Genomic DNA, 26,199 nt, shown 5'->3' with positions numbered 1-26,199 from the left:
TTGATGCTTTTAATGGTTTTATGTGAAGCACTTTGAATCGCCTTATTGTTGAAATGTGCTATACAAATAAACTTGCCTTGCCTTGATCTGCATGGTCCTGGTCCTGATCCTGGTCTATAGTCTCTGCCGCCATGCCCAGCCCTCCTGCAGAGCGAGCAGAGGACCAGCTGTCACTACCAGTTTGATAATTTAAGATTTAACGGAATCTTACTGTGTTTAGCTTCTTCGTCCCGTATTAAAGAGGAAACCGTTCACAAAAAAGATAAACTCCATTCAATTAAAACACATATGCATAAATGCAGTGCTTTGTTTTTATGTTGTTCTGTTTTAATCTGATCTCACTCCTGTTATTTAATGATAACTCTTGATGAAGCTCTTTGTACTTGATATTATTAGCTCAACAATAATTTTAAGTTTTAATGACACCTAGCAAGAAAAAAACATCCCTGAGTTATTTAACATAAAACAGTCCAAAATTAGCACCAGAATAAACCGGTTCAGAGTGCTGAAATGAGTCCGGAGTCGTCGTGCGTCTCGTTCCAGGTCGGGTCGGGTTGATGAGTTAAAGCCGTCGTTTTCTTTCAATACAATATATTGTATTGAAAGATCAGCAGATAGCAGATTCAGCCACAACAAGACATTTAAAAAAATAGGCCTAAAAAGGTCTAAAATGCTTAGGCTAACACATCCAGCAACAACATTAACAACAACAATAACAATAACAACACACTCAACAACAACACACTGTCCGGTGTTTGTCCGAAACAGAGCGGAGCGCAGCAACGACGAAAAGGGCCTACCAACAGCTAGCCTACAACAGAAATTAAGAAGACATTGCTTTGCATTACATGTTTGTTTGTTTGTTTTTCCAAGAAAGAACAAACATATAGGCCTACAACCAATCCTTTAGCCTCGTCCATAGGGCCAGCAGGCTGGATAAAACCAGATAACTCACCATTAGTAGAGCAGGAGACGACGGTTGGCCGCCAAGTGAAATCTGCGTAGGACAGTGTCCCTCCATTCACTCCTAAACTTCTTTGTTAAGTCCTTCTCGAAAGCATAATCAGGTTGGCCTTTCATTTGTGGAGCATCGACTGTCTGTGATCAAAATGATTTTGCTCCTTTTTTCAGCAGAAATGTAAAAATCTGGCAAGTATTTGTCATTATTATATGTTATAAAGGCTTAAAACACTGTGTAAAAAGTAAAAGGTTAAGAAATGTATTTGAATGTGTATCATATTTCTCTACTAAACAATTGAAAATTAACATGACCAAAGCTTTTGAGATTACAGAAATGAAATTTAACCTATTTTACATCTTCTCAAACTGTTTTGTTTGCATAGAGCATTCAATGTCCATGTTAAAGGCTTTTATTTGTGTCCGTGTCCAGGAGTTTCAGACATTTGTTTATCTCCCTGAAGCAGTTCCGGTCCAGCTGAAGACAGAACCCATTATTGCCCTCCTCAAACATCCAGGCAGGCTTTTAGAGGCAGCTAGTACAGTGTTTCCTCCCCAAAATGACTTTCTGCCTGTCCTTTTCCCACTGTCCTTCTTTGTGTTTGTGTGGACAGAAAAGTGGCCTTTAAGTTGTTATTACAAGTGATTTATTTTGTCTGCACAGTCCAGCATGGTTGATACTCACTGTTTGACATTTGATGCCAAAAATAATGCACATTAGGCTACAGGTAGCAGTATTAACAAAATGCACTTCACAGAGCAAAAGTAAAATTGTTTATTTTTTTAAATAGCCCCTGTTAGTGTTATATTATTAGCCTATTATTAATATCAAATTATTATTGGATCATCTACATACCAATATGTAAGCAATACTTGAATAGTGTAGTTGGCTGAGGTGAAGCCTCTAACGAGGCTACTTCATATACTTTTGAGAAGTTTAATCTAAAATACATAAATTGCATAAATTTGATCATATGTTTCTTTGTGAAAAAATATTTATCAGAAAAATGCAATATATCTATTTTGTTGCTTTCATTTGAATCCCTCAAAAACCTTAATATATTCACTTCAAATGTGAAATAAAGCTTTAAGTGTCAGGTATAGTGGCGTGACCTTGTTCTTAAATACATTCTGTTAGATGTGGATGTGAAATACGTCTTGTGCACTGGTTAATTGAATAATAATAATTCATTAATAATAATTGAAGTACTCCCTGTCCCATATTTCTAAACCAGAGTTGGCTCAGTGCATACAAAGCTTTTATAATTGCTCCTCTTCACTTTTTAGGAACTATGATGGGGATTATAAACAAGGTGCAGCAGGCAGAGTCAAAACAGAAGGAATGTGTGGATTGAAAATGTGAAGGTCTATGCAAATGTTCTATCATTGGATTCCTTGAAATGGATAGCTACCAGCAGATTACATTGAAATCCAGAGCAGGTGCTGACTTTACCGTCACCACACTGTGACCCCATAGCCCAATTCCCTACAAGAGGAAGGCTGTCAAGGAGTTTCTCGTTGGGCTCACCTATCGAGAATAAGAAGGTTGTGAATAAAACACACCAAGGGCAGAGCTGCGTGACCTAAACGTAGCTTCACTTTCGATGTGCCTGCGAGCTACTGGGCGGTATTTAACGTGCTTTCTGAAAGAACAGGGCGGTTATTTTTTGAGAACACGTTTGGACTATTTTACGACGCTCATGTTTGACCTACATTCACTCTGTTCCGACCAATCTCCGGCGATAGTTTGGCTTTATGCAAACACACAATCTGTGGAGAGAAAAGAAACGTGATGGAGAGGAGGAGGTGCTGTGGGCGTCACGGTGAGCACCGCCCTTTCCGCACGTGCCAGCTTTTTCAGGCAAAGATCGTCTATGCTTGGAGAGAGGGCCCCCTCGTTGATCAAAGACTGCACCAGTTTCCGTGTTGACAACGTGGGCGTTGGCCGTTGCGCATGCGCACTGCTCATGCATTTGTACCCAGAGCAGGGAAGGCACGTGGACAGGCATTGACACGTTGACCTCACATTGCAGTAGACTGTTACCTCTATCACCTTCTCTGTTTTATAATGCTTTATGCAAATGACGTTGTATTTATTTCTACTGGAAATAACGTCCTACACTGTGATGTGGGATGCGGAAATAATTACAGACTTGTTTAACTGTTTCATCAACTAAAAAAAAAACATTAAATTACATTAAATCAAATTTTAAATGTACATGTAGGTGGTTGAAACTAAAATACTTAAAACAAAAAAGTAATTTAAAAAAGATTATATAAATTATGAATATCACAAATTGTTAGTTTACAGTGATTTGTTCATACATACACCTGATTGTATTTACTATGCACTATTTTAGCATATCTAATAAAATGTGCATCTTAAGTATTACTGATTTGTGTTACTATTATTAAATCTGAAATAACAGGACAATCTATTATTTATTGTGCACAAACATTGCTTATAATGCAAACTGGTAATTGGATAATGTATTGTAAAAAGCCTTTTAATTATGATATATTTATCTGTATATACCTGTAGCCTCATGTTTCTTGTGCCAAAATGCTAAATATGCATCCTAGGGATCCATAAAGCTTGAATTGTTTTGGTTTGAACTAACCTTAACAATTGTCCTTATTATCTTATTATATTTATTGAAGACTTTTCTGTTTGCTGTTGCCTTTAATTGAACCAGATTCAATGATATTAATCAATTTCTGTATCTCACAACTGCATTTTATTTCTTAAAATGCACTGCAATTGTAGTCTATTTTTTGCTTCTAGCCTGTTTTTTTTATGTTTTAATAAATGTTCTTAATTGTTTTTAAATCTTGTTTTCTTCTGCATTATGTTTTGATGCTTTTAATGGTTTCATGTGAAGCACTTTGAATCGCTTAGTTGTTGAAATGTGCTATACAAATAAACTTGCCTCGCCTTGCCAAATACGGTTACTCCCAGTCAAACCTGCCAGAATCCATAACATGGTTAGTTCAACACCTACTAAAGGTCAACTATAAAAGCTAGGCTACACCTCTTACTGGATACTTTCCATTGACACCTTTGAAAAGAAATGTACTTTGCTTACACAACCTTTATAACAAAGGGGCAATATTGGTTTTCACCGGTGCCGACCTTATACAAGATCATGTCTCCAAAGCCCATTTCTTGTTTGTCCTTACCGAACAAAAACTGCAACAAAAGTCGGGAGAGGAGGCAGGAGTGAGACCTCTTGCTTCCTCTGCCTCCCCGCCTCGTTTCCTCGTTGTCTTATCGCCGAGCCCAGGCAGCCATTAGCATAAAATGTGTGTCAGTAGGGCAGCGTGAGCTCACATGCCATGCGCACATGCTGGAGAGCTTTAACCAGCATTCCAATGTCGAACGAGCACAATGTTCCGTCTCCGCGCGGGGCTCTCAGCCAATGAGAGCGCGAGCACGAGGGAAAGAGCGGGGGCACGAGGAAGGGAAGGGAGGGGTGAATTCGGGTGAAATGTTTTCAGAGAGCGTGACACACAGGGAGGGGGAGAGAGAGAGAGAGAGATAGAGAGACAAGCGGTTGACGCGACTACAAAAAGAGAACAGGGTGGAAAAAAATGGTCACATTTCTCAGGCACCTGAAAACGTGCTGGTTATTTTAGGACTCGTGTTGCTTATTGATGAGCGGGGAGTGTTTAAACTACTTCCACTCCGGTCATGTTTTGATGGTGACTGTACATGGCAAGCAGCTGAACGCATCAGGACCTCTGTAATTTAGAGAACCCCTTCACAGAGATATCTCACCACAGCCTGGCAGCATAGGTGTGCAGACGGAGAGCTGTCTCTTCACCTCGGAAATTATTTGGAGCAACTACAAATCTGCTCTAATTTTCTTTTTAAATATTTCTTTTCATTTTTTTTTCTTGGCTTGCCGGGTTTTTCCTCAACAACCCCAAATGCCCTGCGCTCACTGCTGCGCGTCTAAGCTTTTGGATACACTCTGCCAGTTCTTGACTCTTTCACCTATATCAACGAAACTCATCAGTGGCACGCAAAGGCAGCCAGTCCAGCATTAGACGCCCACGAGAAGACATCACGGATCAAGTGGACAACCTCAACCTACTAAGAAACATGGAGCACAGCCCTGGTGGTAAGTACGCTTTATATAATGAAATGTGTGCATTTTTACTGAATCCTCTAGAATGATTTTTTATTTTTTTTGCATGTGCCAAACCGCAGTAATTGGAGGAAAAAAAGAAAGAACAAATGGTGCAGTTGGATCAGATGCCAATGCACTTATCGACATCCAATATATGCTTAGGTATAGCACATTTATTGGTTAATTCTAAGGATGATTTATAAGCACAGTCTATTTATTTATAAGGGATCATGCCTTTATAAAAACTGGTCGTCATAGCGTAGAAATGCGATTTTGTTTTTTGGTGTTTTGTCCTGTTCCACTTCATTTGTAAAACACTGTCTAATGCATTGAATTGTTTTATGCACTTGTGTAATTTCTAGTTGATGCCCATCGGAAACTGCTGTGTTTCAAACATAATGTGCAGCTTTTGGTAAACTCATGGTTACAGTCACACTCAGAGATTATATAGATATATCTCTGGGTGAAAGGGGTCTTTTAACAGTAATTCAGCCGTGTAACATATGGCACGTTGCCAAGTGCTTCTGGGCTGCAGACAGTTGGGAGTTTTGAGTGAGTGAGCTGCGCACGGAGAGGGAAGTCCTCCTCGTCAATCTCTGCGGCGGACTTCCGATTCTCTGCGTGTAAACAAACTCACGTGAGGCGCGACCCAAAACGCCCCCTGACCGAGAACATTTTCATCATTTTGTAATCATCTTTTTATTCGGATATCAACTGATCGTCAGAGAAGGCGAATGACCCACTCTGCACTTTGCGCATGAGTTCAGACGAAGTTTCCAGTCTCGCGTTAAAGGGAAGTTGTAGAGCGTGAATTGCTACTTTGTTGCAGTGTTTCATTCATTTAACTTGGCTGAAGGGTAACTTTTCCCCAAACACGTATGGGTTAACTAAAGGAGGGAGCAATTGGGCGCCTTAAGTCAAAACATAATATATAACAAACCAGTTAAAATCCAGTTCCGTCTGGACCAGAATAACTATATAAATGTAATGGATGATGACAACAAGCAAACCACTTCATATCAGTGTTCAACCATTTCCCGTTAATGGACATGACGATGACTAATAACGCCTGTGCCCATTCCAGCTACAGCCCTCCTATTATAAAACAGAAAAAACTACCGGGGACATGTGAAAAGAAGTGCTGCACTGCTGAAGTAGGCTATAGGTCAACACTGACTGAAATAGATGCCATTAAGCCTTTAAGTGCTATAGACCGTGAGAAAAGAACATCATAGCACACAGCGATGTCACGTCCTATAATCATCACATACTTCCCAACATAAATAATAATGTAATGATAACCATGCAGTGCAGACATTATGACGTCCTTGAGCAGCGGATGCCCATTATGAGTGTCATATCTTTTCATCCGCTCTTCGCCCGGTGCACCATGGGAATCATGCGCCTGTGTTTTTTTTTTTTTAATACGCAGTTACCCCGCCTCGAGCTGACATCACGTGTGTCCAGCCCCAGAATCCACGTGCCGCGCTTGATTTCCACCCGCCCCGCCCCTCCCGGTTGTTCCTCTCCACTGTGCGCACTCTGCTCGCGCTCAGCTTGCACGGGGATTCCTCTTCATTTACTGATAGCTTGGTCAGTGGGTCAGAGAGGGTTAGCAGCCTGTTCTTTCCTTCTGTTTACTATAACTGGTTTGACATTTTGAATATAGCTATAATTGGCCATATTAAACGTAATTATATTGTTTGGCATGTACAAGGGCATATTAACCTACTTTTGGTTGCATTCAAACCGGATTTTCGGGTGACGTAACGTGCACACACACACCCTATTGTTTAATTGTATGGTAGCAACAATAACTATTTTAATGTAAAAAATTAACCGTTATCATGCAGACATTGAGCATTGGAGGTATTCACAAAAAAAGCCTAACATATTGGTACAATGTTTAGATTAGTGTTATATCATCATTGCACTACATTCTGGCAAAAGTAATCAACCATAGCCTCCCCCTTCAACCTCATTGGTTGAAAATGAAAATGCATAATGTGTGGGCAAATTGTTATATCTTCAATGATCATAACAATCCTCCAAGCAGTGTGTTTTTATTATGCCAGAAATGTAATGGCGAGTAACAAAAATGTCCATTATTTACACGTAGATGAATGCACCATGCGAATGGGAACAATACGCTTAATGGTGAGTTCTGATGCCAGTCCTGAAACCAGATTCCTTCTGGTTGTTGGCTTGAAAGACAATCAACTCGCTAATTCATAATAAAAGCCAAGCTTGTTTCAGAATTGGGTAAAACGTGCTACTCCTAGTCTATTTTATTTATTTATATATATATATATATATATATATATATATATATGCATAAACCCACAATACCTACCTTTTGCACTATATAACTCATTAAGGTTCAAACTGGAACAACCATCAATATAGTTATGAATATGTTTTTATATAGCAATAAAAGACCCCTGGATACAAAGTAAAGGTTGCCCTCTGTTCTCTATCGCCAGTGACCCGACCCTCTGGAAAGTGCTTCATAAATAGACACATGACATGGGGCCAGCTGTTTCACGTGGAGTAGGGCTTACATGCACAGTTGCAAATGTTCACACGAAAGAGGACAGACTAGTTTGAAGAGGGGGCGTCTCCCCCACATACTGTACATATGCGCATGCTGCCTATACATGCCTATACAACTGGTCGGCCATGCATACATGCCCAGGGGGTGGGAACACATGAGTGGAAGTTCATGGAGCTCTGGCAAAAGGGAGGAGCTGTGGACTGTTTTGTTTATTCTGTACTGCTTATGTCTCTGTGTGTCCACAGGTCACATGTTGTAAATACATGTGCCTGAGTACAGCAGGGGTGATATTCCCAGAACTCCCTCTGGCACCCACCAGATTCTAGGAAATAGTTACGAGGAGACAAAATATGGAATGTTTTTACGAGGGGAAGTGTAATTGTGAATGTAGAAAGTAGGCGTGGAGCTCATGTGACTGTACCGCAGATGATACACAAGCCTGTCAAGCTTTATATTTGTCACACATACACAGAGGGAACAACACATCACAGTCTGGCTGATATTGGAGCTCCAACCACCACACAAGACCCCAGACCCAGAGTGCCTTTTATTCAGGAGACACGTGTGAGCACTGGAATTAAGGAGGCACTTAGAGATAAACAGAAATGCAGCACGTGTTTTCTCATGGAAAGAACAAGAGATGAGAGGGGGCTTTTCTCCAAGGATTCAAGGTCCTTGAGAAGAGAATTGCACAGAATGCCAGTGAAGAGAATCCAAGGATTTTGTTACCACTTGAGATAATACTGCAACTCTCTTAACATGAGTGTTGGGCAGACATTTGACATTTGACAAAAGCCGCATCACAAAACTGTGTTGTTCAGTGAAAATCTGAACGTGACGCACATTTATGAAGATCATGATGTGAATGAATGTGGAGCATGCCATCTCCTCACATGGGAAACATTTTGGTAATCAGACTTTTATCCCAAGATATTTAGACACCCGGCTGACACAGTGATCTAATTGCAAATAAAAAGGAGGGCAAACTCCTGCACTGAATCAGAGGATCTTGAGGAGAAATATATAAAATTAATGTTTGCAGTAGCAGAGATTCCCACCTCTGTTTTTATTACTATCATACTTTAAATTAAAATGATTATATAAGTGAGAACATTTGAAACATATGCTATTTTCCCCATCCTTTAACAGCTGCGATATAAACTCCAAATGATTAAAACCCTCAGGCAAATCATTTAAATGTGTAGAGATAATGTCCAGAAACAACGTGACTGTTTCTGTGACTGGAACACAGAGAGTCACGGCATTACAGCCCTCTGTTCCAAACGTGATCTGCCCTAGCGCTTGTTATTGTACTGCTGCTGTTGTCTACACGGGACTGCGCAAAGAGCCTTGTGAGCCGGGCGGGAACTGTGTCAAGAGTCCATGTGAGCTCCCGGTCAGGTGGCTGGCGGATAGATGGGTCTGCATGCCCGCAGCCAGGGAGAGGAGGGGGGAGGCAGGAGGAGGAGGCAGAAGGGGAGGAGGATAGAGAAGAAGGGAGGGGGTGGGAGGAGGGAGAGGAGGAAAGACTCAATGCTGCAAGCAAGCAGGCAGCAAGCAGGCAGGGAGCTGGCTGGCTGAGCCTGCACGTGAGGGGCAGGCTTTCATCTTGCAGAGAGAACACTGTGTGCAGAACAGAAGGGGGCGGATGGGTGTTGTGTTGTTGAGGGCTATAGGGCATTTCCGACTTGATGACATCCCCAAACAAAGGGCTGTTTATGGCCCGTGGCACAATGTGGAATGTGTAGCGACTCGGGCATATTATGACACGTATTTCATGGTTTCCATTCCACATACATTTGTTATGTATATTATCCTGAAACACATTTTGCTCGGATATAATACATTGTAGGCTATTGTATCACACACAGAAATGTAACTTCTGTAGAAAACATCCCTTATCAGGCATACCATTTAGCCCTGATGTTTTTCTGGTTAAATAACACGTGTCGGTATTGGGTCAGCCAACGGGATTTATTTTTCCAGGTCAGTCTGTGTGTGTGTGTGTGTGTGTTAAGCAACATTTACTTGCATAAATCCAATCGTCAACCAGTAAAAGCAATACGCCCATTGGCATGACGAAGCCTTTTTTTAAAAATAGGAGTATCTATAGAAACCAAAAGACTACACAGATATATCAATGTCAGAGTTGTTTTTGCTCTAGCGCTACCATTTTTTCTAAATTATTCATCAGATAAAAATTCTGTCTCAACATGATCAGGGGTTTGTGTGTGTTTTTTGAAAGTCTGCCAAGTGCGCTCACTGGATCAAAGTAGAGCATTGCTCAACACTGAAACTCCCACTCACGTTGTACATGTGAACACGACCCAGATGAAGATAACTAAACTTTGTGCCCCTCTCTGTTCTTCCCAGGTGGTGTTATCTTGTACGCTGGCTCGTCCGGCAGTGCGAGTCCAAGTCCTGGCAGCCCCTCAAGTGGATACCAGACCCAGTCGCCCTCCTCCCACTCGCAGCCTTCCTCCCCAGAGGGTGTCTCCTTTCAGGAGATTGGGCCCCTGAAGCAGAGAGGGGAACGAAGGGGAGGGACGCCTTCTCCAAAATTGGTCTTCCAGTTTCCTGAAGCAAACAATGCTCCTGCTGCCCAAATAACAACAGTGTCGTCCGCAACCTACAGCCATCCCACAGTGGCCAAAAGACCGTGTGGTTTCACAGGCACATTCACCAGTAAGTACCCACTCGCTTCTCTACTTCCCGTTCTCCTCTATGTTTACCTGCCAGCACTCTGTTTCTGTATTGCTCTCTCTGATGATGGTTGTATGCTTCTTTCATAGAAACCGGAGGTATGGTGCTTCTGTGTAAGGTGTGTGGGGACATCGCCTCTGGCTTCCATTATGGCGTGCACGCCTGTGAAGGCTGCAAGGTGAGACTGCACAAAGATAGTATTATGTCAGGTCTTTTCATTCAGTTGCACACACATGTTGCCACAAAAAAAAGACACTCTTTTAAAGCCTTTTTTCTTCTTGTGCCTTCTCTAGGGTTTCTTCAGACGCAGTATTCAGCAGAATATCCACTACAAGATGTGTGTGAAGAATGAAAACTGTCTCATCATGCGCATGAACAGAAACCGGTGCCAGCACTGTCGCTTTAAGAAGTGTCTCTCCGTGGGCATGTCCAGAGATGGTGAGAGACAGTAATGTTCATTAAAGAAGATATATTTTGACATATGGAGACTAAAACTTAATTTATCTTGTTTTTTTTGTTTATTTTATTAATGTAGAGGAGAGGATTAAATGTATCTATGTATGTAGGGTAACATGGAGACTCAGATGTCCCTGTTGTAGCTTTTGACAAACTCAGACGCTCGTGTTGAAGGAGGTCTTAATTTTCCCTTCAGCTTCTTGTCTCTTTTCTCTCTCCGTTCCCTTCCTTTTTGTCTTTCATTCTCTCTGACATCCTTTCTCGTTGCCCTGCTGTCTGAGTTATGGCAAGACGGACTCTAGAGTCCCAGTGGTCATCAGTCATGTTGAAACTGTGACAAATAGTTTATTTTGGGAAATTGGGGCACACAGTTGTTGATTACCCTGCACGTCCACACCCAGATGTTACCTTTTTTTCTTCTTCCAACAATCAATCATTTAAGACGTAATGTTATTCAGTTCTGTTATTATTGAAAACCTACATTGCTTGACTTGAAATATAAAATAGTATTACTAAAGTTAATCTGCTCTACTGCATCATTTCACCGCAGTATTCCGCTCTCTCGGGACACAGCTAAACTAGGTGATGATAAATCATGTTTTTTTCTGGAGCAAACATTTTTAGCTGACCTAAAAAAGCCAAATTGTGGAAGTGAAAAATCACCTGCTTGAGATCACAGCAGGACACTTTATTATTAATAACCATATTTTCATTTTCTGAACACGCACTTAAAGTAAATTAAAAGGCAAAATATATTATCTTGTTCTATTCAAACCCACAATGATAATACTATAGATCCTCTAAGCCTTTTTTTTTATCTCTTCTCTCCTACCTGCCTCTCTTATCCTTTTGACCTTTCCACTTCTCATTTGCTGTCATTTTACAAATGTAATCATGTTTAGTGTTAACCCAGTGACCTACTTTCACAGAAAATAAGAGATTGAGTGCTCAACTGGTAGTCAGAAAGGAAAAGAGAGTGATAGACTGGGGGAGCTGGTGTAGCATACGGCGTACTATAAATAGGGATGGAGGTGGAGGTGCAGAATTGAAGAAGATGGGTGGGGTTGTAAAGCCTGGAGAGGAGGTTGAGGCAGTCGGAAGGCATTAGTGTCCATATTGTGGTGAAACAGCTGTGATGGACACATAATAGTCAGATGCACTAGAGCGGTATTGCGGTTAGTAATCCACAGAAATGACCGCTTGAGGGTCGGATGTAGAATCCATATGAGAACAAAGAGATTGTTTCTCTATATTGTTCATTCATTGAAACTGCCTGAGTATTTATGTTGTTGCACGTTGCCAGTAAGGAGCTGGCAGTGATATACATTCTCATTCGTCAGGAAATGCTAACAGAGGATGCTTCTCTTCTCCTCAGCTGTGCGTTTTGGGCGTATTCCCAAGCGGGAGAAGCAGAGACTATTGGATGAGATGCAGAGTTACATGAACAGTCTCAATGAATCAGCTTCCATGGAAATGGAGGTGTCGCCTCCAACCGACGCCCCCTGCAGTCCACACAACCAGACGAATGAAGGAGCGGGCTCCATATCGCAGTCTTACCACAGCAACTTAATGAACAGAGACGAGAAACCACCCAAGATGGCTGTCGGCAACGGCAACATTGGCACTTCCTCCTTCCACAACAATCCAGCGCAGCAGCCTTCAATGTCGCACTCGGCAACCCAGACTCACCACACAGTCCTTGGGGAGCAGGCAAGCTACCACGTTTCCACGACCTGCCCTGTTTCTTCCACCAACAATGAAAACTCCGCCATTGTCGACAACGCCAAGTACACCTTCGCCTCCAATCAGAATCAGTGCCCCGTCAGTGGGCACCGCCTATCTTCTCAATCCTACTTAGCCAATCACAACAGTTACCCAGCCAGTGACGCCCACAACCAAGGTCCCTGCCCCTGGAAGCTAAACGGAGGAGCCAAAGTGCTGGTGAGACTTTTTTTTAATTAAGTATATTTTAATATCAGTCAATTTAATATCAATAAAAAGTCCATAATACTTATTTTCCTCTCTTCTCCCTGTCTGTCTTGCAGGCATGTCCACTCAACTCATGTCCTGTGGCTCCGGCCAGTCGCTCCAGTCAGGAGGTGTGGGAGTCTTTCTCCCAGTGCTTCACCCCCGCTGTTAAAGAAGTGGTGGAGTTTGCAAAGAGCATCCCAGGCTTCCAGTCTCTCAGCCAGCATGATCAGGTCATGCTACTCAAATCCGGCACTTTCCAGGTACATTCCAGCTCAAAATAATTTGTTGGTGGGACTGTGGGACATTTTCTTTATTTTCTCTCCTATCATTTTGACTTATTTCTGATGCTGATCTGGTTTGCTTCTGTCTACAGGTTCTGATGGTGAGATTCTGCTCACTGTTTGACCCCAAGGAGAGGACGGTGACCTTCCTCAATGGCCAGACGTACTCACTGGCATCACTTAGGGCTCTTGGCATGGGTTCCCTACTGGATGCCATGTTTGAATTCAGCGAGAAGCTCGGATCTTTGTGTCTGGAGCCAGACGAGATGGCTCTTTTCATGGCTGTCGTGCTTGTTTCTGCTGGTAAGCAGGCATACCCCTACATGCACACAGAGCACATACTGTATGTATACACATTTCCTCGTGTCTAAACTCGATTTCTCCCCCCTTTTCTCCAGATCGCGCTGGTATAGTGGAGGTGGCAGCAGTGGAGCAACTACAGGAGAATCTAATAAAAGCTCTGCGCTCTCTCATCACCAGTCGCCGCCCAGAGGATAGCAACCTCTTCCCAAAGTTGCTGCTACGTCTGCCGGACCTGCGCACCCTGAACAACCACCACTCCGACAAGCTGTTAGCTTTCCGCATAGATCCTTGAGTTCAAAGAGCAAAAGCTTCCTGAGGTGTCTGCTTTGGGGAGCCTCCCTGCTCCCCATGCAACCCTGGCCTGACACATACAGTCCACTGGCTTCTGCATGATGGGCCGTTGTTGTGGGAGCTGTGCCAAGTCTGATGCCATGAATGAACTTGAAGAAGAAAAAAAGAAGAAAAAAAACATCAGTGAAGGCTGTAGGCACAGCAGGAAGGTGAGGCTCCTGAACTAATTCTTCCTCCAGTTCCAGGATCGCTGAAACAAACATTAAATCACAGACTACGTTCTTCCTTGGGTGCTTCGAGTCAACATCCAAACCACCAAGTCATCACCTCTCCCTCGGGGAGTTTGTGCTGAAGACCAAAAAGAAGAGAGAGCCTGTTGTTCCTCACTAGACTTTGTCCTCCTACCAGCACACAAAGCTAACAAGAGGGAAGGACACACTCTCGCCCAAGAGAAAACTTACTGTACATTCATGCTACAATGTGTAAAGGGCACTTTCCATACATTAAGAAGTCCTCCTAAATCAATATATAACATAGCAATAGAAATGTCTGATATACAGCTGGGAGGGCGGTTTGCGGGGGCCCTTTTGAAATGACATAAGCTATTTTCACAACATGTCACCATGTGGGAAATCTTTATGAAAATCACCCATTTGTGATTGAGAAATGTATAACATTTTTAAGAAATGAGAGTAAATGCATTGTATTTGTATGCGGTAATCAGGGAGAAATTATTGGTCATTTTAGACCGTGTCTGATGGATATATGTTAAGATGTTTCCTTGTACATTTTGTATATAACCTTTATTCTTGGTCCTTGTTAGTTTGCAGATTCTTGGATATGTAAATGAAGCTAGTATTGAATTATTGTATGTATGTATATCACACATAATAGATTGCTCTACAGACTGCAGAGAGAAAGCAACATTTCAACTTGACAGAGTATAAACTTTTTATTTGAAGATATATAATTGAAATAAATGTATTGTCAACTGACTGCATCACCGTGTGAATATTTTGTAAATGTTTTATGGTTGCTCTATAGAGTACCATTTATTAAATAATGTTATATAGCATTTAGGTATTTTTCCATTTTCCTCTTTAATGCGATTTTACCATCAGTATTATTACAGAGGAACACCGTGGAGCCGTAGCCTAGCAACAGAGGCAATCAGCCAATCATGCTTCAGCTCTGAGAATTAGAGGCTTTATTACAAACACGAAACACCAGTTTATTTTTTAGTGTGATAACCGGTCAAAGCAATTTCAAAGAACGTTACATCAATAAATACATGGTGATGTTCTTTCCCACGAACATACAGTGACACGACAAGTTGCCAGTGAGGGAGACGACAACCTAAGATGGTTTCTGTGATCTATGCAAATATGGCTCTGACAAGACCATTTTACTGTTGCTGCGAGTATGAAAATCCTCTAGATACTAGACAGCACAATGAGAAGACGTCACCACTGCTGTCACTGCAGTCTGCTTGAAGGCCGAGGAAAAACACATTGGTATAAATGTTTGGGAACAGTCCTTAGTCCTTGTTTTCTATAAGATGGACTGATATATATGGAGATTAAATCTCTGCTCCAATCACACAAATACGTGCTATTTGTCTACAGCAAATAGTAGGGATTCATGCTGAGATAAATATTCGCTCCTCTGTAATTATACTGACTAACGTTCAGGAGAACATGTCTCTCATCACATGAATATCAAGAGACACATATCCAGCAGTATATTTATTTTAATTCAGCAACTGGCTAAAAGCAATAAATCACCTCTGCACCAGGTGATTCTTTGTCAGTTAGCTGAAAGTAAACTAACTAACTCTAAGCAATAGCACCAAATGAATAGCACGTATCTCTCCCTCTGTGCCAAGAAATGAAAAATTAGCCAAAAGCTGCCCTCGACCCTCAATTTGTTTTAACATAGCCAAACTTGTATTCTCAAAGCTGCATTAGAAGAAGAAAAACTACTGAAAAGCCTTCTCTCCAGTAAAAAATCTCTGCTGGAGCTGTGACAAAACCATCAGTCCAGTCATTTCTATGTGTTGAAATGTGTTGAGGTCTTCATGTGCCACCTACTGGACAGGGTGAGAACAACAAGAGCACATTTTGTTCTATGACATTTTGTGACGAGTACACACAGGGACCTATTAGTGAAACCAAAAAGTTCATTCTGCCAATCAATAGTTCCACGTCTTATCGCTCATGCAATGACAACAAAGAGTCAGCATCTCCGTGGTGTTTCAAAGTGCGTTTCCAGGAACTTGGACCAGGAAACCTGAGTTTCAAAGTTCATTCTCACCATGTGGTCCATTAAATAGCATTTCACGAGCAGATAGGGTTTGAGCAGTGTCACTATCGAATAGGAAATCTTCTATTTTTACAGGAATCTCGTTGCTTTATTAATTACCATCATAATTTATCGGAAGTGAGTGTAGCAATTAAACATCCTTTTGATCCACGATCGGAAGTAAGAGACAGAAGGCATTTTGTTATAACAGGGTTATATCCCTCTGGTCCACTGGTCTGCCTATTTAAACAGTAAAAAAAACAAAACAATTGGACAAAGGTATATGATAATTAAAGTTACTGCCTACTGTGTGTCTGAAAATGGTTTCTTCTTGCAGCAAATACTAACCAATATATTTGTGTCTGCGGGTGCCACCTAGTGGCGACAAGAAGGAAGTGTATACAGTGGCAGTGAAGGTTTTATGGACTAAAGATGAGAGGAAATGTCTACATAGCTATATATTCTTTAGCATTGGAATACAATTCCATCTGTCTGTCTGTAAGGCAAGGCAAGGCAAGTTTATTTGTATAGCACATTTCAACAACAAGGCGATTCAAAGTGCTTCACATAAAACCATAAAAAGCATCAAAACAATGTATGTATGACATTTAATTAATAAACACCAACTATCGTTATTTCCCGCTAAACATGATAGGAGGTGTATTTAAATTTAGAGCATTAAAATAACAGCAAAACAACTACTGTGTAAAGATATAGTGGAGTAGTGTCTACATGCATGCATGCATTGCTCTCATATGGCAACTGTAGTTTGCACTGTTCGCACTGTTAGCGCTGTTTGCACTGTTAGCGCCGCTAGCTATGAGCCGCCAACCCGCCGCCATGTTGAGAGCCGATGAGAGGCAATAGAAATGCTCTAGCAGACTTTTCACATTCAGTTTGATAAGCTATCAATGACACGTGATTAGCGGTTCTCTGATGTGGGTCTTTAGTATGAACTACATTGAGACACATTTCATTATTAAATATCTCATTTCTTCAGTGCCCTATATCGTGTCGCAGTTGTTTTCTAATTGTCTTCTTCTCAAAGCAGATAAAACACAAACTCAATATAAGTAAAAGTAGGTCAAAGGTGAGCGCCGGATGGTAAATCTCATTATTGCGGTGTGGAAACGCTATGGGTTTGCGCTATAATGTTCTTAACTTCAATCTCATTAGTCTGACGTGCCTGTTACAAAACTCTTACACAAAAACATGATGTCACACAGTGCGATCAAGAGTTCACTGATAATGACATACATCAATGTTGTCAGTCACCAAGCTAGTGTATATCAACATACTCATTTGCAGGGGTTCTTGGTTTTGTTTTGAAAGTACATTTTTACACAATTTGAATATATGCAGATTATCAAATATCCTCTTTGTCTGTGCCACTCATTTCCCCCCTGAAGTGTAGAAAAATAGTTATGTAATGCATATGTAATTCAGATATGCAAGTCCTTCGAGTCTTATGGGATGATTAACCATCCTGGTACACTGTTGAGAAGGTTTGTGCCAGCAAAGGGAGACATACACGACACCCCCGTTTAGCAACAGCAGTGGTACAGTCTGGATTCATCTCAATGTTTTGGGACTACCTGGACTTTTCTAGAGCGACCTCAATAGTCCGAGGGTAGGGGTGGCATGGGATCAGGGCTAGAGAGAGATTAACAACACGGAGGCCTATAAAGCTCCTGTGTAATCCGCACACTGGAGACAAATTCAGAGCAACAACTAATCTACAAACAACCTTTTATGGTCGCAGCTCGCACTGTTCTGGACCACACAAACCCCATTAAACAAGAGGCGCTGAGATTTTTTCCCATATTTTGGATTTTAAAGACAAGACAAATATTTTACTTGTGTGACTAATCTTCCTCATCATCAGCAACTCAAAGGTGTAAAAGGGAAAATAATGAAGAAGGGAAAGGTATGTTTTTAACTTACTGGCCTTACAGCTACAACAGCTACAGCTACAGCTGTTGTAATATGTATATATATATATATATATATATATATATATATATATATATATATATATATATATATATATATACATATGTATATATAGAGTGACTGTTTACAAAGAACAATAACATGTCGTAATTTTTTAAGTCCTTTTTTTAGGCCGCAATAGATAATAATGTGACCAAATATTAGCTCATAGAGAGGCACAAATTATAAAGTCATGGCTTTGAGTCAGGATAGTGGATATATGATTAATCTTTTTCTGATAGTTATTTATTTTAAAGGCAACATCACAGCAAGGCTCAAAATAAAAAAAAACAAAATAAACAAAATGACGACGTAATGTGTGTGAAAGAGCTCATGTAAACAGCATTGGTTAATTTGGACTCGATACTTACACTTTAGTGTTATCTATGCTGGCTACGGAAACAAATGAAGGCCCATCACATCTATCCTAATCCTTTGAACTAATCAAACATGGAGGATGTTTTGTGGACAAATCTGTTTGGAAAAGTGTATGCTGGAAGCGTTAACATTAAAACACAACGTGTTATAGACTTTTAAACACAATTAAACAATAGGTGAAAGCAAAGTTAGCACTGTGCTGGTTTGTGTGTGTGTGAGAGTACACACATGTATTTTTAACTGCACAGTGAATGCAAAGACTGTTGTGGTTTTTATGCATCTGATTAAAAACTATAATGAGCATACAAACTGTATTTCTATACCAGCAGGTGGGTGAGGAAAATGAGCCCCCCAGCTACCGGGAGGCGACTGCAGGTAAAAACTAATCTCTTTACATACTTCTGCTACTTGCTACATATAGTATATGCTTGTTTGAGTCAAAGTATTCTTCTTTCATTAAGAGTACATGCTGTGTTCCATTTCCATTTGTAATCTTGATTATTAATCACAATAATATTGCACCTGTTCAAGTTTAAAAGTTGTGACTTGGCATCATGTATTGAAAAGTACTTTTCCATAAATAAAGCAGGTTAGTAGAAGTCAAACCCGCTTTCTGCATAGTAACTTAATTTGTTTGACTAATGCTGCAGTATCATTTTAAGACGCCACCTCTTTCTTCAGGCTATGAGGAGATGGAGGCCCAGTTTGTGTGGGACGACAAGAACATCAGACGGACCTTCATCAGGAAGGTAAACGTGTGAAACAGGTCACAGCAGAACAAAACAAAAACCATAGTTACCTTTCCATTTTTTGATGCTAAGTATGTCTTCCTTCAGGTCTACGCCATCCTCATGGTTCAGCTGTTAGTTACTGTGGCAATCGTTGCTATGTTCTCATTTTGGTAACTACTCTTTCGGTAACTCAAAGGTTTTAGTCTTTGATTAATATATGAATTGAATCCATTCATTTTTTTGTCTCGACAGTGCACCCGTGAGATATTTTATCCAGACTCATCCAAGCTTGTACATGGCGTCTTAGTAAGTGGAAACACACATCACAACTCACAATACAATATTCTCTGTGACCTAATTTACTAAGCTTCATCATCATCATCATCATCTTCCCTTTTTCTGACAGTCTTGTTTTCTTTTCCACCTACATCGCACTGTCATGCTGTGGAGAGCTGAGGTAACATATCTGTACAATATAATTGACAACCCAAATATTCATTAAAGTACTGCCAATTAAGCTGTAATGTTTTTTCTTTTTTTCTATATGCACAGGAGGCAGTTTCCTTGGAATATCATTTTGTTAGTTCTCTTTGTGAGTGTTCCTCATCATGAAAACAGCATACAATATGTTCTTCTTTACTCACTCACAACATAACTGTGGTAATAATCTTTACTTTTTCCCTCAGACTTTGAGCATGGCCTCTATGATGGGATTTGTGTCGAGGTAAACACATATTGTTGTTGTGTGTTCATGTGGGTGTCTAAGACGTTGAGTTCAACTCATCCGAGGCGTTCCAGAGTAAAAGACTCCTTCTCTTCCTCCAGCTTTTACAACACCAAATCCGTGGTTCTGTGTCTGGGAATCACAGCTCTAGTGTGTCTTTCTGTCACCATCTTCAGCTTCCAGAGCAGGGTGAGAAGAAACTGCCTCAACTATACTTTAAACTGCTGTCAAACAATCAAACAAGCCAAACAAAACCATTATCCGTTGTTTTCTCACACCTGCTGTAGATTGACGTCACATCCTGTCAGGGCGTCCTGTTTTCTCTGTGCATGGTTATGCTTCTCTGTGCTTTCACCTTCTCCATCGTCGTCCCTTTTGGATATGTAAGTTCACGCACACCTTTCTTGAGGAAGTCTGACATCGCTGTGATTTGTGATGAGTTATACACCAGTAGCTGGTTAATGCCGCAGGCCCTGCTGGCTGTACTTGTGCGTTAACAAGAAGGGATTAACCTCACAGATAAGCTTGCAAAGCAGTGCTCTGTTTTTCTTAAATTAGTATCCTGCTGTCCTTCTTCAAATTGTTTTGTAATGCTTTTGTTATGCACCACAGGTTCCCTGGTTACATGCCCTTTATGCTGTGCTAGGAGCCATCGTCTTTACTCTGGTGAGAATCCACCTCATTATTGTCAATCTGAAGTTTTTCCTTTTTACTATTATTGATCTAGTCTCCTTGTTTTTCCCACCTGTCTCTCTTTCTGCCACAGTTCCTCGCGTTCGACACCCAGTTGTTGTTAGGAAACAAGCGCTACAGTATAAGTCCAGAGGAATATGTGTTTGCCACCCTCAGCCTCTACCTGGACATCATCTACCTGTTCAGCTTCCTGCTACAGATTGTGGGAGGAGGTCGAGAGTAAAGTATTTCTCCTCTGATTTCCCATGTACACATACTGTATATGTCTTTCAGCCCAACTCGCCTCAAGAACAAAATGACTTCAGGGCTTTACGTTTTTTCATGAATCACTATTTTAAAGTTATTTTTTCCTGATGTAATCTTGTTCGTGCAATCCTGCTGCTCTTGTCTCTTTGCCCTGACACACATACACCTGCCTGATACCTCACTGTAGTCACTGTGCTCAGGTTATTCCTGTGATTTAGTATTGCGCTGGGGTCATTAGGCTCAGCACAAAAACAGAGTTGAGTGTGATCAGTTTGTATGTTAATCCATCATTGAGCCAAAAAAAAGAAGCTTCAACAAATCTGCACTTTTTAGTTGAGTTTGCTTAAATAACTATGCTAAGCTATGTAGATACCGTTTGTTTTTATACTTGCTTTTAGTGCACATTATCATAGATACTTTCAAGATTTACTGTATGTATTTTATTCGAGTACATTTTGTTGTCGTTGTGGGAAACACTGTTTGAGTGAAACGTTGAAGGATTTTAATTTAGACTTTCAAAGCAAAGATGCAGCACCAACCACAAAGGGAAAATGTGTGTGTGTGTGTGTGTGTGTGTGTGTGTGTGTGTGTGTGTGTGTGTGTGTGTGTAGCATCATATATACTTTAACAACATACTTTAGTTACTAGACATCAGTTGCAATCTATTTTGTAACTATAATGTGGCCTTTGGGATGTGATAGAGAATAATTTAATGTAAACACATTAGAAATGTTCTACCTGTATAGTGACCAAAACTCAGTGCATTGATATTTTTTTCTAAGAAAAATGAGCTGTGTCCATTTTATTCTGGCTTTATTAAAACAAAAGTGGCACATGAGAAGTACTGTGTCTTGTAATGTGTATGATGAATGGTGTTAATTATGATTACGTAAAAATATATATTTTACAGGTCTATATTTCTTCTGTATGTGTATATACATACATATATTCATATATATATATATATATATATATATATATATATATATATATATATATATATATATATATATATACACATTCATATATATATATATTTATATATACATGTGTATGTATGTATGTGTGTATCGCAATAACATGAAGATATGTAGTCGGGAAAATGTTATGGTTTTCCTCAGAGACAATATTTTAAATATATTTAAAATATTTCAAGGTGACTTACCAACATCAACTGCTTATATTATTTTAAATGATTAAATAGTGGTAACCCATAATCTTAAAACAAAAAAAAGACACTACTGGTCACCGCAAACTGTTTCACACCTAAGTGCAAACAGATAAAGTCTAATAACAAAATCATAACGGACTCATGCCATCATCATAGCTTGTGTGGAGAGTTAAAAAGAACTGGTACAAAATAAAAGCGTATGCAGTAAAGCACAAAAAGTGCCACTTTAGCAAGTCGAAATTTGATGCTTTTAAAAGACGTTGGATTCAATTTCAAATGCCTGACCATTAAAACATAAAGGTACAGTGTGTAACATTTAGAGGGATCTATTGGCAGAAAAGTAAATTAATATGATTAGGTGTGTTTTCTTTTGTGAATGATCACCTGAAAATAAGAATCGTAAATTGTGTTTAGAACACGTTGTTTATTTTTGGTACAGGTCCTCTTCACAGAGCCGGACGCCATGTTTCTACAGTGGCCCAGAACGGACAAACCAAACACTGGCTCTAGATAGAGCATCTCTGTTTTTCTGGTTTGCCACACAGGAGAGGTTTCAGGTGGTTGCAATCTGCAATTTCCCGCAAGATGTCACTAGATACTACACTCTAGACCAGGGGTGGGCAAACCTTTTGGCTCAGGGGCCACAATAAGTTTTCTAATGTGACAGACGGGCCTATGAAGGGAGATTTGTATCTTTATTACGCAAACAAAAAAACATGTTTTGAGAGCAAATTTCTCGTTTGTAACTAGAATTTCTGTCTACAGTTAAACAAATCTTTGCTCTCAAATCAAAAACCTTTGGTCTCAAAATAAAAACCTCTCATTCCCAAAAGTTACGAGTTGAGTTTTGGATGTAGTGGGCGGGGCATACGCTGCTGAGTGAGGCAGGGGTTTCTATTGGTGGGTTTGACTGGGCTCTTGGCGCTCTCGCGCGCGCGCGCGCGCGCACACACACACACACACACACACACACACACACACACACACACACACACACACACACACACACACACACACACACACACACACACTAACAGGAGGTTACATGAGGAGGACACGGAGGTAAATTGACATTATATTGCTCTGTTTGTCAACATTATTTTAAATGTAGCAGCACTTCTCTTTGTTTTCATGTTGTTAATGTCGTGGAGTTTCTTTTTTTAAAGAACAACATGGAGGGCTGCTGTGTTGACATGCAGCCCCACTTCCTGCCTTTAAGTAACGTTAGCCCACAGTGAGCTAACGTTACATGCACCTTATGCATGACTACGTTAGCTAAGGTTAGCTATGCACGTATGATACAATTTATTTTTGTGTATTATAGAACAAAGACATGCAATTTAAAGTATGGTATTCATTAATTTGTTATATCACTCTAACCTAAATGAATATGAATTGTTATGAAATTGTGCATTCCAAATTAAACATTGTGTTTTTATTATTTCAAAGATTACTGTGATATTCATATTATTATTGATAAAATAATATCGATACAGCCCCCATACTGTATTGCTCATGAATGAATTACATTTAAAAATTGTAATTTATATTTAAAATTAGCATCTTCACAGCTTTATCTTTGACACTTTTTTTCTCTAAAACTTAAAATGTGCAGACGAGTCCACAGAATTTTGAGAGGAATTTACTTCAGGACTTCAGTCCCCTACTATCCGTAACAAAACGTGCATTTAGATTTAGTCAGCTTTGACCTATTGATCAGCTAAAGCAGAGACACACGCCCTCAGTCATGACACATGACAGCACAGTAACTATCACTACAGCGGAGGCAACAACAGCAGGAGGTAATGACCCAGATGATGTCAATAATACATCCCATCCACTCGAACAGTTGTCGTAAATCAATAACATAGTTCACCGAAACAAGATTTTTATTTTTTTTAAAAAGGGGGGAAATTACATATTCAAATTCAAAGAGAAAACCAAGAAAGAAGGAAAATCTCATCTCAATCAATAAAAAAAAAAACCACAAGTTACAGACAATTTAGCAATGCTGGCACAGGAAGACAAAAGTAGCCAAGTGGCTTTGCAAAATAACCAAATATCAAAACCTATTTCCTCTTAACAAAACTGTACAAAATGAGTTCTTGTATAAATAAGAAAACTGTTCACAAGCAGGAGCAGTAAGAGCGCATCAGATTTTCAAAATGTCTGGGATTCACACCAACATGGTTCATACAGTGTGGAGCAACACATTTTTATTATTTTGTATTAAAAAGTGTCATCATAAGACAACAATGATGGGTTTAAATCATGTAAAATACAACGTTAACTGCTCATTAGTCAAACAGAATTAAAATCATGAAGTTATGAATGAAAATCAAACAAATTATGGATACTCTGTCTGTATGAACCAAATCAAAATAAAAAGGGACATTTTGAAAATTCAGAATGGGCAACATCAAACCACCTGTTTGGAAATCCTGTTTTAGCAGCAAAACATTTTGAAGCTATGAAATAAGCCATCAAATCTACATTAAAATTGACAAAAAGAGCATTTTTAAATTGATGTGGACTAAAAATAAGTGCAACGAGATTTTTGTATTTTTAAATATTGTGTGTAGAGCACACCACCGTCGATCTCAGTGTTTCTACAGTTTAAGTGTAATTTAAGGTTTAATCATCAATTATTTTGGAGCACCATGAATGTAATATTATCTCTGCTGACAAGTTTGAAAAAAATAAAATAAATAAACACGTCATTGTAACAAGTGGTCATTTCATAGTTTCAAAATCCTGTTTTTGTATTAAAGCGATGGCTAATACATGGAATATCATTTCTCTGAACATATAAACAACATCCATGACATTTCCTTCATGGGGCACTGAATCTGAAAACCTTGCAAGTCACTGTGTTATCTGGACAGACTACAAATCATTAAAAAAAATAAAAAATAAAAACACACGAAGAAACAAACAAGAAAGTGGAAGGGGAAAACAAGACTATTTACAAAATTACCTCTTGTGTCTGAAAACTGCCACCACCGTGAAAGCTCTGGAGATCTCCTGTGTGTCTGCAGAGGCCAATGAAGTTCATAATGAGACTGTTTCCATACACACCAACATCCCAGTACGTACACTCATCTTAATTAACTTGTGTCAACAAAACCAGATCATGTACATGTACTTTACTATATGACAGATAGAGTCGTGGCAAAAAAGTTCCCACAAAACCTTAAACAGTGGTCTGAATGTGGAATATTGTGTACACGTCACCACCCTTATTGTGATATTTCTCTTTCTGAATCTGTCGGAAGCAGAAAAAGGGCATTTCATCCAGCGACACACAACACATGATCGTCTACAAATGAGAGCAGTGTAACCGGGACAGAGAGCTAAAAGAGGTCGTGGCTACAACATCTTTGGTTGCAAAAATAAACAATAGAAACACACAGCAAAAACAATTGAAGTGAAAAAAAGAAGTTAGAAACAGAATCATCAAACTGCGAGCCTTAAGAAAGATGTGTTTATCACTGGACTCAAACATGGATGGTCGAAGAGCGGGAAGAAAAGCTCCTCGCATCCCTACAGCTAACTCGACTGACGTGACGACGGACTCGATGGCATTCAAACAAGCCTGTTGCCATTTCTGTAGTATGTACAACGTAGTGTCAATCCTATAAGAGGTCAGGCAGCTCATCCAGAGAACAAAATTAAGGCTTAGCTAAAACTTGTTTTTGCTGAATTTGAGATCTCTCCTAAATTCATTGAGGCTGTCTCACTAAAGGCTGTAAGAATCGTCTTTAATGGCACTTCCATGGTCTAGTGAGCAGTCCTTTGTAAAACCATTATTTCTATTATCTACATATCTACAGTTTTTGATGTCTGCATAAATTAAAGTTCAGCATATTTGGATGCACTGTGACACAAGCTCCACTTGATAAATTAAAACATATCCGGGGCGTGTGTGCTCAAAGCCTCTTCGAGCACCGATGCAGCATCAGTATGAATCTTTTGGATCAGGACTATATGAAGTCGTTGTTTGGTTCAGCTCTCCACTCTGAAAGGCTTTCTACAAACAGGCCCGACACAATATGAGGACAGACGACACAAGGTTTGGAACGGAAGTTCGAGTGAAAACAAAAATGAGAGAAAAAGTAATGTGCACAAGAAAACAGCATCAATCCCTATGCAGAGAAAAAAAGAAACTAACGTCTACTCTCTGTAAAAAGCTAAAATCTACTGCTAAAATCTAATCTACTTCAAAGACAATTTCATCAAAAATAAGGCAAATTAGCTCAAAAGGTTTTCAAGTGACAGACAAAAGAAAAACAGAAACATTTAACTTTCTACAAA

General features: G+C 39.9%; 2 protein-coding genes across 2 annotated transcripts; both read left to right on the top strand.

Annotated features, from left to right (window-relative positions):
- Positions 1-5,032: 5,032 nt before the first annotated feature.
- Positions 5,033-14,643, top strand: LOC306736131 (nuclear receptor subfamily 1 group D member 1-like). The gene is made up of 8 exons (XM_079217733.1): positions 5,033-5,081; positions 10,018-10,329; positions 10,437-10,525; positions 10,641-10,785; positions 12,179-12,744; positions 12,849-13,034; positions 13,148-13,358; positions 13,454-14,643. Exons 1-8 carry the CDS (start codon positions 5,063-5,065, stop codon positions 13,648-13,650), a joined length of 1,725 nt encoding a protein of 574 aa, XP_079073859.1. The 5' UTR covers positions 5,033-5,062; the 3' UTR covers positions 13,651-14,643.
- Positions 14,644-17,862: 3,219 nt separating this feature from the next.
- faim2b (Fas apoptotic inhibitory molecule 2b) lies at positions 17,863-20,691 on the top strand (the record flags this gene model as incomplete). The annotated part of the gene is made up of 12 exons (XM_079218709.1): positions 17,863-17,877; positions 18,647-18,695; positions 19,002-19,069; positions 19,157-19,221; positions 19,304-19,357; positions 19,458-19,508; positions 19,604-19,643; positions 19,738-19,775; positions 19,877-19,964; positions 20,063-20,158; positions 20,388-20,441; positions 20,542-20,691. 12 exons carry the CDS (start codon positions 17,863-17,865, stop codon positions 20,689-20,691), a joined length of 768 nt encoding a protein of 255 aa, XP_079074835.1.
- Positions 20,692-26,199: the final 5,508 nt, after the last annotated feature.

This window comes from Taurulus bubalis, assembly GCF_910589615.1.
Source record: "Taurulus bubalis genome assembly, chromosome: 5".
NCBI classification, from domain to species: domain Eukaryota; kingdom Metazoa; phylum Chordata; class Actinopteri; order Perciformes; family Cottidae; genus Taurulus; species Taurulus bubalis.
The sequence above is the reverse complement of the archived record's forward strand: the minus strand, read 5'-3'. Positions and strand labels throughout refer to the sequence as shown.